At 40.8% G+C, this 13,161-nt stretch overlaps 1 protein-coding gene across 2 annotated transcripts; it reads left to right on the forward strand.

The window, feature by feature from the left end:
• The first annotated feature begins 451 nt into the window (after positions 1–451).
• POU1F1 (POU class 1 homeobox 1) lies at positions 452–13,122 on the forward strand. 2 transcript variants are annotated; one of them, XM_054270371.1, is made up of 7 exons: positions 452–593; positions 2,947–2,952; positions 3,313–3,378; positions 5,843–6,082; positions 8,149–8,313; positions 8,888–8,948; positions 10,157–13,122. In XM_054270371.1, exons 1-7 carry the CDS (start codon positions 452–454, stop codon positions 10,368–10,370), a joined length of 894 nt encoding a protein of 297 aa, XP_054126346.1. In that variant the 3' UTR covers positions 10,371–13,122. The 2 variants fall into 2 exon arrangements, with proteins under 2 accessions (XP_054126346.1, XP_054126345.1); XM_054270370.1 differs by lacking the exon at positions 2,947–2,952 and having other exon boundaries at positions 3,229–3,378.
• The last annotated feature ends 39 nt before the right edge of the window (positions 13,123–13,161 follow it).

Raw genomic sequence — 13,161 nt, forward strand, 5'->3', positions numbered from 1 at the left:
GATGAGATTTTGGAAGCAGGTGTTAACTGTGGAAACCTACTTGGTATTAAACTCACTTGTCTGTTGCCACCGCCTTTGGAGACGATACTTTAATTTTTTTTTCTGGTCGTTGTCCTCCACAAAAGACCTAATTGAAAATATCTGTCAAATCATGTCTCTGGTTTCCCTCTTCTTCCCCCGCCCCTCCATTAATTGGACACGTATTGTGTTTGTGTGGGAAGGAAGGAGGCTCTGTACCAGGCTAGCAATATTGCTGGGAAAAGAACATTAAAATGGATAAAGGGATTTCCTAGTGGTATAAATACCTGCACACGACCTCCCTGTGCTCTGGAGCCCTCCTCTGAGTCTATATCCAGGTGAAATCCTGGAACAGAGCTTGAGGTGCCATCAGTCCTGCAGGATCTGCTCTGGTAGAACAGGGGACAGGCAGCTCTCTCGCCTCTGGGAGGGTATGAGCTGCCAAGCATTTGCTTCCTCAGACACCTTTGTGCCCTTGAATTCTGACTCTTCTCCCTCCCTGCCTCTGATAATGCACCACAGCGCTGCAGAGTGCCTGCAGGTCTCCAACCACACCACCAATGTTGTGTCTACAGGTACTTTTTGAAAATACTCTTGCTCTCATTTGTAATTTTTTGGATGATAGATGAGTTCATTGAGTTCTCAGTGTTTAAAGTGTTCAGTGTCAGTGTTATGTATGATTGGGGCTATGCCAAAGTAGAAGCAATTTCACGAAACCCTGCATATGGGTGGATCAGGAAAAGCACAAATGTTTTAGCTAAATATGTAATTTTCTTTAAGTTTGTGACAAGATTGGACTCAAATATGCTGCCAACTTAGAACAGGTTCCAACACTGGTTTTGGTATTACTACAGTCTTCATTGACAAGTGTCATGTAAAATAATTGAAAGGTTGTTTATTATGTAACCATAATTTAAAACATTATAAATTGCCTTAAATAGGAAATACATTTAAAAGGCCACAAGTGTAAATATAGCTTGGGGGAGTTTTAAACAAGGAAAAACATTGCTTTGCAAGGCATATTTCAGACTGGATCAACACTAAGGTTTAAGTGTGATGTTCAAAATGGTTAGTAGAAACCTTGTCATTATTTTTGAACCTTGCATATTCGTGTATACAATCCAATTAGATGCATTTAAATATTAGGACTATTTAATCACAAAATATCTGAGCCAAAGAGTGTTTTCTTGTAGTGTTAATACTGCAGAGTTGGGATTGTGGAATACAGGAATTGTTTATAGAAAGCCTTCAGGGAAAGAAAAAGAAATAGTTGATTTATTTGAAATTGCATTAATATTAGAATTTTATTTGGAATCTTAACAAGAAAGTAGATTTTTCCTGAAAAGCATTGGTAATAAAGCATTTTAATGAAAAGAAAAAGCATGTATGTAGTGAAAATTGATTATTGGTAAGAGAAAACAGGATCATCTTATACATTAAGCAAAAGGCTCAAAATATCCCAATACAGCTGTGGGTTAGCAATAGTGGCAGGGAATAGGAGAATATAAATTTTGTATGAGGTCAAATTTATGTATCTGTATGACAGCAGTATTTTCCAGATTCACCTGACTTGTAATGGAAAGGACACGATGAGGGCTGGCCCAGAGCAGATGCTCACCTGCCACAGGTTCAGGTTTTGATATTTTGTATCTGCCACCCAAGGACAAATGCCACTGCAGTCAGTGGAAATTTTGATTGTTGAACCACATCCAGAAGATGATCCTGTGAAAAAACCACCCTGGGAAAGCAGAAACAGAGGGTGGTAGCTATAATGAGTCAAGATTTACAAATTTCATACATAGGTTAAGGAACCGTCATAAAAAGTGCCACTTTGAGCGCACATGAGAAGAATTTGTGTACAACATAATGGTGAAAGAATTTTGAATAACAACTTATTTGAAATGTCAAAAGTTTAAAAATGGATGTAACAAGTCTTCATCACAAGAAAGATGAAAATACTTCTGTTCAAATACTATGCTGTGTCATTCAGCTGATATTCTGCAGTATCCTCAACACTGTAACTGCTATTATTTCATTTAAATAGCATCATCCTCACTATTTAATTTTAAATCATGATTAGCAGGTCAAAAATTGTATGTTCATGCATAAAATTTATAGTAAGTGGATTATGAAATAGTGGAAAATGCAACCAGTAAAAATCAGATCTTAACAGCAAAGTTGAATTGCTCTACATGCATTACAGTTATTAACACAATCTTTATTTTCACTGCATCTACATTAATATAAGACTGTTTGTCTTAGTAGATTTTTATATCTACGCAAGTATATTTAAACAGGACACTTTACTGTTATGATTACTGTTCTAAAACCCAAATATTCTAATCCCTAATTAAATAGACTGTTTTGAACAACAGGAATGTGTTTTTCCAAATGTGGTCTTACATATCTGAATGTTCATAAACATTAATATTTAATATTCTGTTTTATTGCAGTTGTTAGAGGGGGCAGTACATGCATTTTTATTCCTACTTGTACATGAGGAACAGCCATATCTCTCTCTAGATTGCATTCAGCAAAAAATGGTCTCATTCTTCAGGCACTGGCTATTACTGGGCACAGACCTGAAATACCTCTGTGAAAACACAAGAGATAAACTAACAGTGTGTTTGTTGGCGCTGGTGATGGAAAATGTTTATTTAGGCATGACCAGAAAAATCCAGAATTTACCATCGTGTTTCTCTATCTCACCAAAGCACTCTGAAATGCTTTTTGTTGCTTGGCACTCAAGAAATTGTGATCTTTGGACGCATCAAAGCAGATGTCCCAAACTGCTGCCTTTGGAAGCCCAGGCCTTCGTTTGCTGTGGGGTTTGCTTGAGAGTGAAGGCATTATAGGGTTCCTGGGACCCTAGAATTAGTTTTTGTGTGAGATTGAATGAATCAGCGTGGGGAAGTTGAGTGAGGAGAGGAACAGGTCTCCTCCTTAAGAGTGCAATGCTTCCCCTGCTCAGCACTTTGTGCAAACTGGGTTATGCCCATAGTTTATACCAAAACCAACTCATCAAGGGACAGCATGACAATTCCTACTCCTGCCTCAGAGGATGTCCCGCTATTTCTAGTGGCAGTTCTCCCTGTTAACCTGATGGCTGTGACCCTGTGTTAAACACTCACAGAAGATGCTACAACTGCACAGAAGGCACTGCCTGCCTCACACTTCAAGGCTGTGTCTCGAACCTTGAGTTCTTACGAGTCCCACCTGTTTTCTCTTTGCTCCCAACTCGTGCGTGTTCGTGCATTGGCTTTGCCGCGACGACGCCGGGACGCCCTTGGCCAGGCCTGCACTACTCCGTGCCCTCCTGTCACTATGGGAATCAGCCTTCGACCTACGGGGTGATGGCAGGTAAGGGGCTCCAAACCTCAGCTGGGTGAGCTGTCAGAGTGTGGGTCTTAGCCAGTTGTTCTTTAGAGGGATCAATCCAACACAATTGTTTGAAGAAGATGGGATTTGGATTGAGGCGCTAGAAAAAGGGTTTGGAAATTAGTGCCCAGAGCTCCCCAAACCTCTGCATCTGTTGTGAAATCACTCTGTATCTTATGTCTCCCTACAAAGCTGGGAAAATCCTGCTCATTTTGCTCACCTCTGGCCATTTCTGCTGGTGATTATCACTTTTTGAAGGGCCAGAAGTGACATACCCAGCACACCTGCGTGTGACCAGTACCTGGACTGATACAGCCTTGGCTGAAGCTATAAAATAAAATGATGGCATAATGAAGGGATAGGTGAATGCAGCAGGCAGATCAGCCATGTGATCATGGATTTTTACACTCATCCTGCTCATTCTTCCCTGTCCCAGGCTCAGTAAGAGTGAGGCACTTTTGCTCTGTGCGAGTTTAAGTAGCAGTCAATGAGATAATGACATGAACCAAGTTAATGTAACTCCCAGGAAATAACTAGGACTTGGAAATAATCCAAAATCAAACTCAATTTTATTTTATTTAAGAATTAAGGAAATGCTAGAGTAAATCAGCATGGACTAATAGGGACAGAGTGTAGGCTTCCTTCATGGTATGCAAATTTCCATATTCTTGTATTTCATCGTGCATTTCTGTGTCTTTTAAAAAGATTCCTGGCATTGTCCAGGCCTCTGGGGAAAGTTAATAAGTAATAATAAATTATATTGCTCAGAAATGAGTTTTCATTAATTCCAAAAAAATATATTCTTATTCTTCTCCTTTATTTTCTTATTTTTGTCTTTCCTTACTTTATTTTCTTAGGCATCAAGTCTGCAACTCCAGAGATGCTCTCAGCAAGTCTCTCCCAGACTCGTATCTTGCAGACCTGCAGCATGCCTCACCCCAATGTGGTAAATGGTGTCAGCACCTTGCAAAGCAAGTCCCTCTCTTTTAAAGCATTTTTCATTATTTTTGGGGGGTTTTTTTGTGGTTATCCTGTGTGGAGTGTATTAAATAGCTCAATGGGGTTAGAATCTCCAGCGTTGATGGGAGTAATTGGGGCAGTGAAGAAAAACCTAGCTCTAATAAATGGAGGCAGCAGTGAGAGGTTAATGAAATTCTGAGTTCTTCTACACAGTTTTGTGTATTTAGAAAATTGGGAAAGATGACCTGAGAACCTGGAATTTACTGGCTGCTCCAGATACACTGAGGAGTATTAATATTTCTCCAATAATTCCCCCCATGCCTCCCTCAGGTCAGAGACTTTTTATCTCTATGTACAATATCTAGGGAAAAATCAGCCCTCACTCTTAACTGCATCTCCTTGTTAAGTCTGACATTTGGGAACAAAAGGTGGTGGAAAATAGTTCTGTTTTATCCTGGAGCAATTTCTTTTTCGAAGGATCATTCTGAATGAGTTCTAGTTTTTTTGTTGTTCTTTTTTTTCTTTGAGCTCTTACCTGTGTACTTTCCTCAAAGAAATTCTGTGCTGCAGCTAAGCCAAGATAGTATCGTGTCTGACCATCAAATGGCATCTACATGGAAGTATTCTTTGTGCCAGAAAAGAGAGACTGGCAAATTTTAAGTGACTCAAAATGACACATCCATCACTCTTGTTGTGCCACTTAAGTTCAGCTTAGAGCATGGATTTTTATTTGTGTAAGTTCAGACCATTTGCCTCTTATTTAAGTGCTTCATGGTTTGCTAAGTAGTAGGATGGCTGTGGTCAGTGAAAGGGGCTGTTGATAGGTTTCCCTGCTAAGCCAAGATGGTATCTTGTCTGAGCTTCAAATGGCATCTACATGGAAGTATTCTTATACCAGAAAAGAGAGACTGGCAAATTTTAAGCGACTCAAGATGACACAGATTCATGGCTCTCGTTGGGCCACTTAAGACTGGCAAATTTTAAGTGACCCGAAATGACAGATCCATCAATCTTGTTGTGCCACTCAAGTCCAGCTTAGAACATGGATTTTTGTGTAAGTGTAGACCATTTGCCTCTTATTTAAGTGTTTCACGGTTTGCTAAGTGATAGGATGGCTGTGGCTGGTGAAAGGGGCTGTTGATAGACTTCCATGTGCTGGGTCAAAAAGGAGAAAACACATCCTAGGAAACTCTAACTCCTGGATTCTCCCATGTGTATTATATAATAAAAATTGCAGGCAGGGATGAGGAGGTGACAAGGGGAGGTTTTTACAGTGCAGCAGCAGAGAGCCAGTGCAATGAGTTTTCTCTTTGGCATTTTGGGACGAAAAAGAGAAAACACATCCTAGGGAACTCTAACTCCTGGATTCTCCAATGTGTATTATAGAATTAAAACTGCAGGCAGGGATGAGGAGGCAGTGAGGGGAGGTGTTTACAGGGCAGCAGCAGAGAAGCGGTGCCGTGAGCTCTCTCTTTGGCGTTCCCAGGTGGCCTGACGCCCTGCCTGTACAAGTTCCCGGAGCACGCGCTGGGTGCCAGCTCCTGTGCCCTGGGCCACGGCTTCGCGGCCCTGCCCCAGCCCCTGCTCACGGAGGAGCCCGCGGAGTTCAAGCAGGAGTTCCGCAGGAAGAGCAAGCCCGCCGAGGAGCCCGTGGACATGGACTCCCCCGAGATCAGGGAGCTGGAGAAATTCGCCAACGAGTTCAAGCTGCGGAGAATCAAGCTGGGTATGTGCTTCATGTCCACGAACAAAAGGCTGGAAGAGTCCAGTGAAAGCCCAATTGTTTTTGAGTGTTGTATGGCCTGGCCTCTGCTGTTGTCTCATCATAACTCTAATCCTGCCTTGCCCTGAAAAACCTCCTCCATTCCTAGAAGACTTCCATGGAATTAATGAACTTTTATTTTGCAGAAAGGGACTGTAAACTTTCTTGCCCTTAAATTATTTGTGTTAAATGCAGATAATTTTTTTTATGTTCAATAAATTGCATTTAGTGCCAGGTGCAATATTTTGCAGAGCTCCAAATTATCTGCAACTTAGGGCAGGTAGCCCTTGTCAGGGGAATTAATCCACAAACACCAGAGGTTTATGTCCAAAAAGGAGACAGAGGAGTCCTTTTACTTTATTTGAATAAAGGGAGAGGCCATGGGGCATTCTTCTGGGATCTCTCCAGTTTTTGGAGGACACAGCCTCCTTTTTATCTCAATTTCCCTGCTGCATTTCCCTTCCCTCTTTCCCCATTGGCTGAAGTACTTGAGAGGTACATACTTTCCAGAATGCCTGATACCAAAGATTTCCCTCTAGTGTATAACCCTCCCTTTTAATTTTTAATTCTTATGGAATTTAGGGGTTTTTCTTCTCCATTGTTTCTTTCATTTTTCAGTATTTAATTTCATTTATCAGCAAACCTAAAGTTTATTTGTAAAAGCAAATATCTTTTTCCATTTCATCAATCAGTGGAATCCTTCCCATTATTTCTTTTATCTCCCAGTGCTGGTTTTATCTACCAGCAGACCCACAGCTCATTTGGAAAGACAAATCCACTATTCCTCTCACCCTCATAACCATCTAACCTCCCATACCCATTCTTTTCCCCATGGACTGTTTAATCTGATGGTCTGCTGTCATTTCAGTATACACTGAGTGACATCCATGGGAAATCCTTCACACCAGTAAGAAGCTTCTCTTCCTGGTTTATTTTTTTGTGCCATGACACTGTTGGAAAGCAATTGATATCTTTGTTGCTGTGGAATATCTGCCGAGGACAAAGGTGGGCTTTACCCTGTTGTTCTTGACGTTATCACTTATAACATTGCATCAGAATTATAGGGTATCCTTTATAAACCTAAAAGATTATAAGGTTATATAAAATAATAATTATATAAAATTATAAGGTTATATGGGGTATCTGTGCACTATCTCAACAGCTAGAAAGCCAGTGTGTTCCATTTGCAGTCTAAACTGAAATAAAAGAAATTAGGGTTTAAAAAATTATAGCAAACTGGCCAATTTTCCTGCATATCCTTTATTTGATGTCAGCCACAGCAATGGAAAGTGTTTGCCAGGCCACACATAGTCAATCACTGCATCTTCATCTGGAATTTTTGAGGTAACAAAACTTTCTTTGGTGCAAGCAAATTACATGGAGCCTGTGGAATGGGAGAAATGCAATATGGACAGGAAAAATAATCTGAGTTTGAGCTTTACAAGACAAAAAAGGTTGTGGGTCTGAGAGACACAGGGTTAGTGCAGTCAAAAAGGAGGTTAAAATGTGCCTCATGGGACACTGAGTACCTATAGAGATCCTGCCTTGTCCTGGCACCAGAGCAGAAAAGGAGGATGATGATCCAGTCCCTCAGCCATGGCAGATCCACATTCAGAGAAATGAGCAGGGAGCTGTTGGTGCAAAGTCAGTGTCTGCAAGGAAAGAGCAGCATTTCTCTGATGACTTCAGCTTGGATGTTTCAACAAATAACAGGATACCAGCAGTGCCTCCAGGGATTATTGCTCTTGCACCATCTACAGAAAGACATGGTGTGTTTGTAACCTTCTCAAATCCCTAACCTGGAGTGTGAAACTCCACTAAGTCAGTGTCACACTGCACAGGAACCACCAGGACAGCGAGCAGGCTCTGAGTGGGCTCAGCTGGCCACAGAGGCCTCTGCAGGGCGCTCAGCCTGCAGGCACTGCAGCACACACTGACCACGAGAGCCAGCAGTGAAGGGCTGAGCATCTCAAGGAAAGTAACCGCCCTAGGAAGCTTCAAAGCTGCTTTTTCCTCTTTGTTTCTGGCAGGTTATACCCAAACCAATGTTGGGGAGGCCCTGGCTGCTGTGCACGGCTCCGAGTTCAGCCAGACGACGATTTGCCGCTTTGAGAACTTGCAGCTGAGCTTCAAGAACGCCTGCAAACTGAAATCCATCCTGTCCAAGTGGCTGGAGGAAGCAGAACAAGTGGGAGGTAGGGAGCTGAAACCCTCTAAATATTGATTTGCACTTCAAGAAGAATCCCATGTAAATATTTTAGGGCTGTTATGTGTATTCTGCGGACTAAAGATTTTGTTTTACCAGCTTTAACTGCTGAGGTGTGCTTGTGTTAAAGTATAGCTGTCCTTTTTTTTTTTTTGGATGAGCATGGAGGAGAAAACTGAAATGCATGGAAAACTGAAACAGAATAGCAGAAATATCTCTTGGGCTGCCGGAAGAAATTCCTTCCATTCCCATCCCAGAAAACCAGTTCCAGTCCTGTAGAGAGCCAGAGCAGGATCATTTAGCAGTGTACAGGGATTTTTCACAAGCAAAGGCCTTTTGCTTCTGCTAATTTCTGCCTATAACCATTTATGATTGGAGGTAAAACAATGACCAGCCGTCCTAACAATGGAAGGCTCCTGTGTGTGATGCTCCTCTTGTTCAGCAGCACTTTCTCTTGTGCTTTCTTCTTCCTTCAAAGAAAGTGACTATTTTTTGTTTTCCAGTCCTGTGGAATGTAACTGCCAGCTTTTGTTGTTTGGCTGCTTCTTCTTTTTTTAATACAGCTTTGTACAATGAAAAAGTTGGGGTGAATGAACGGAAGAGGAAGCGCAGAACCACCATAAGGTAATAAATATTTAGGTTATTACAGGTAAGAAACAATTTTGGCTAAGATGCTTCTTTTTCTTCTGTCAAAATTGAAGTGCTCTTTTCTATTAATGAATATCTATATCCTGGACTTCTAAAAGTTCCAATATTTGGAAATATTCTAGTTAAAAAAAATCAAACAGCATAACCCTCCAGATCCCAATTAATTCCAAAGTATTATATTTCATACTTCGCTCAAAACCTAAGAAGTTGTTAGTCAAAAGTAATGTTTCTATACTTCTGTATGTGCACCATGCTATTAATTAGCCAGTTTTGTTAAACATTAGTAAATGTTGAAAAACTGACCCATAAACGAAAGACCAAGAGATGAACTAACTAGAACTGGAGCAGATACTGTATTTCTGTAGCAAATACCTGCACCTCACTTCCAGAATAATGCATGAAGTGCCCTCTCGTGTCCAAAGAAATTACAGCTACTGCTGAAACTTCTGGATGCCTCCCAGTGGCACACAAGCATGCCACATATGTGGTTTTTCAGAGTATGTAACAGAAATTGGAAGAAAATTCTATCTGGAAATAAGAAAAAATAACAGTATTAAATTATTCTGTTTAGTAAACCACTCACTTTTGATCACTGCAGACTGAGGAACAGATGAGGGCAGACATTTGGAGAATGTGATGATGGCTAAAACAGCTGGCCATAATCTCTGTGATTTCTAGGAATACTCTAGTGCTGTCTCTATAATTAGTGAGATGCAAAACACACAGTGTGTCCCAAATCTAAGTGATGAAGCTCTTCCTCTCTGTAAACCCAAATGATTTGATACAACCAGGGAACACCACTGATGTGCATTTGCTGGAGCAGAAGGGTGGTCAGGCTTGTTCTAATTCCTTTGACCCCACTCATAACTAGTTAGTAGCTGTGTCTCCTAGATAATATCAAGAAGCACAAATATTTTATAATTGAGACTGAAATTGCACTGAGCTTGATGCCATTTTTGCCTTTTAATCACCCCATGCCAAAATTCTGTACGATGTCACTCTGCTTGTGTCAGCAGAGAGCTACAGAGTATTTTTAGTGCTTTGGGTTCCCTTTATGTGAAGAAAGATTAAACAAACCAAGTTACTGCCTTCAGTGTTGTTACTTGATCTTTCTCTTGAACTAATGGTGAAAGCCTGAATGTACAGAAAAGTTTTTAAAGGTGAAATTTTCCCTCTTTATCCAGCATCGCTGCCAAGGAAGCCCTAGAGAGGCACTTCGGAGAACAAAGTAAGCCATCTTCTCAGGAAATCATGAGGATGGCTGAGGGGCTCAATCTTGAGAAGGAAGTCGTGAGAGTTTGGTTTTGCAACAGAAGACAAAGGGAAAAAAGAGTGAAGACCAGTCTACACCAGAATGCCTTCAGTTCTATTATCAAGGAGCACCACGAATGCCGGTGAAGCTTTTCCACGTACACGTGTGGATTTCTCTTTTGCTTTTTGTAAATATTGTAAATACTGTGTTGTTGAAAAAGAGAACAATCAGTAAACCCCTCATTCCTCCTCCATGCTACCAGCAGCTGTAGCATGGGAAGGATTTTGCTGTCATTAATTAAGGCACTGTGAGCTCACCAGGACAGAGGTGTCACACTGCTCCTACTGCATGCTGTGTCTCAGCCCAACATTTGTAAAGCAGAAGTGGCTTGGATAATGCTTGTTATCAAGGGTAATTCTTGCTAATTTGTTATGTGCCTCAAAGTTTGTTTTGGGTAGGCTTAGCTATAAAAACAGGAATACAGTTTATCTGACCTCAGGACTTTGTGGCCTGAGGGGAAGAAAAAGGGTTTTATTACTTTGGTCTTTCTCTGCATTGTACTTTCTTCTGATTAAAACCATGTGTGGACATACTTACACCAGAGGTGGTGTGTTAAGCTAAAAAAGTACACAAAATAAGAATTTATTGCACTGCACGTTCCCTCTCTATTACACCCCACTAATTGAAAATAATCCCTTATTTGTCATCCTCCTGCCTAGAGATAATCGAGGGGAAAAAAATACCAGTGCCAGAGCTCCACCTATCAGGGAGGCACTGAGAAAACTGAATTAATGACTGTAGTACTCACCAGGGATAGATTATCCAGCCATCTCATCAGCCCTGCTCATTGTTATGGGAATTAGCCCATTACCATATAAGTATTTTGACTGTTTTCCCAGGACTGAAATTAAGTAAGTAGTACACGCAAGTAGTCCTGGCCAGATGCATTTTATTTTTCCATAAAACAAACCTGATGATTTAGAAAATGTCTCTATAATAGGCCCACAGAAAGCCAGAGGAGTTTAATGTTCAAGACCACTTAGAAGCAGCATGTACAAGTTAAGTGCTCACTCTCCAGTGCACATTAAATTATCTCTGATACTTATTACAGTGACCGTAAGCATATTCACCAATGGAAATCAGGCTCCTGGATTTCTAAAAATCCACATTTTTATGGATGAATGCACCACTCTAAGCCCTTAACTGAGAAGAAAACTTCAATTTAATAACTCAAAGGGGACAAACTGTGGCTGTGTACTCCCTTCAGGCAGCTTTCATCGCTAGCACAGCTCATTGCTATAGCAGAGACCAAGGTGCACACTTTTATCCACCACAGGTTACCAGCAGGTCATGAACTTCACAAAAAAAGTTCAGCTGAGAGGATCAGCACTCAGCAAAGGTGGTGGCATGCATTGGTGTGTCTTTCATGTGATGTGGTCAAATGTTATGTGTGTTGAAATCACTATCTGGTATATATAGAACTTTATTTATATTCTAAATTATTTTCTTAATTATAAAAGGTTTCCTAGAAATGCTATCAGCCTGTACTTCCCAACCTCCTCATCCAATAAAGTATTCCTATACTTTTGGCACTCCAGGCAATGGTTTGCATCTCTCTTTTGGTAACACTTCATTCTTTTTTAGCTGTGTGTCATGCTGAAATGTATTTTAGAATGCTCTAACAGATAGTTCCAGAGCAGCCTCACAGTAACATGGTGGTCTCTTGCCACTCAAAAAGTCTCACAAGTGACAGCTAATTGCAGCAACAGGATAAAATAAAATTAAAGGTGACACATAACAAAATTGTCTTGCAAAGAAATGACAAAAGGTCAACTGGGGGAAGTAACCACCATTTAAACACACCTACCTACTGCCACAGAAATACAAACAAATTAGGATTATTTAAAGAAGAAAAGCTAGATGAAATCAATTTCAATGGCTGCAGCTGGTGCTTTACTTAGAGAAAGTGGCAATTCATTTTGTTTTTTTCTCTAGGAACAACTTAATTACCAACAATTACTCTTGGTTAGGGTGGGGGGAGGACCCAACCTGCATATAAGGCAGGATTTTCAAGGAGCAGCTCTATGAACTTGCAGTTTGGTTGGCCATTCAGTCAAGCTGGGCTGTTTTTGAGATATTTGTGTGTTTTTTCCTTGCTTTTCTTTTCCCATGGTAACTTTAGTGTGTTAAAAACCACACTAGAGGGCAAAACAAGGTGTTACCACAATGTTTAAATCTTAGGTTTAGCTGTCCCTGAAGAACTGTGATGCCCTCGTGTGAGGGACACAACTGACCAAGCACAGGCCAAGCTGCTGAGCAAAGGTAAGGTGAATAACTTAAGTTACTCTCTTCTAGATTTAATGTGTGAGCATTGAATGCTTTTATTATAGTGCTTAGACAAGTAGTTATCATTTATGATCCAAAATTGTTCTCAAAACTAATATTTAAAGTTAGTTTATCAATGTGATCAGTTGCATCTTAGCAATAGTCTGCTCAGTTATGGACTGTACTAAAAAGCTGATGGAGGCACGCTGTACATAATATAAGAACTAGGGAGTAAATAGAGGAAGATGGAAAGAAGCTTAAAACAAAACAAAGTGGTGTTTTTTAACATGCTTGGGGAAAAAATATCAGTGGAAAAAAACATGGGTGCCAGAAGTTCCTTTGTATGTAGGAGTTCTCAGCTGAGAAAGCCACTTAGAGCTGGTGTGTGTAGAACTTGCACAGGGCTCTGGATGAACCTTATTTTTGAAACAGAGATTGGAAGAGTATGAAGGGAGGAAGCATCATTGATGCTCATTGTGTTCTCATTGCTTCCCTGGGAATTGCTTCTGGGCACTTGAGGAGTAGGGCTCTGGGTAGAGCCATTTTTAGGTGTGGGCACAACTGTGTCATTGCTCCCAGATGGAGACTCAGATCCAGCTCCTATTTAGGTGT

The sequence above is a fragment of the Melozone crissalis genome, unplaced genomic scaffold (assembly GCF_028551555.1).
Source record: "Melozone crissalis strain CALT ecotype California unplaced genomic scaffold, PUWL_Pcris_2 ptg000009l_1, whole genome shotgun sequence".
Classification (NCBI taxonomy): Eukaryota; Metazoa; Chordata; class Aves; order Passeriformes; family Passerellidae; genus Melozone; species Melozone crissalis.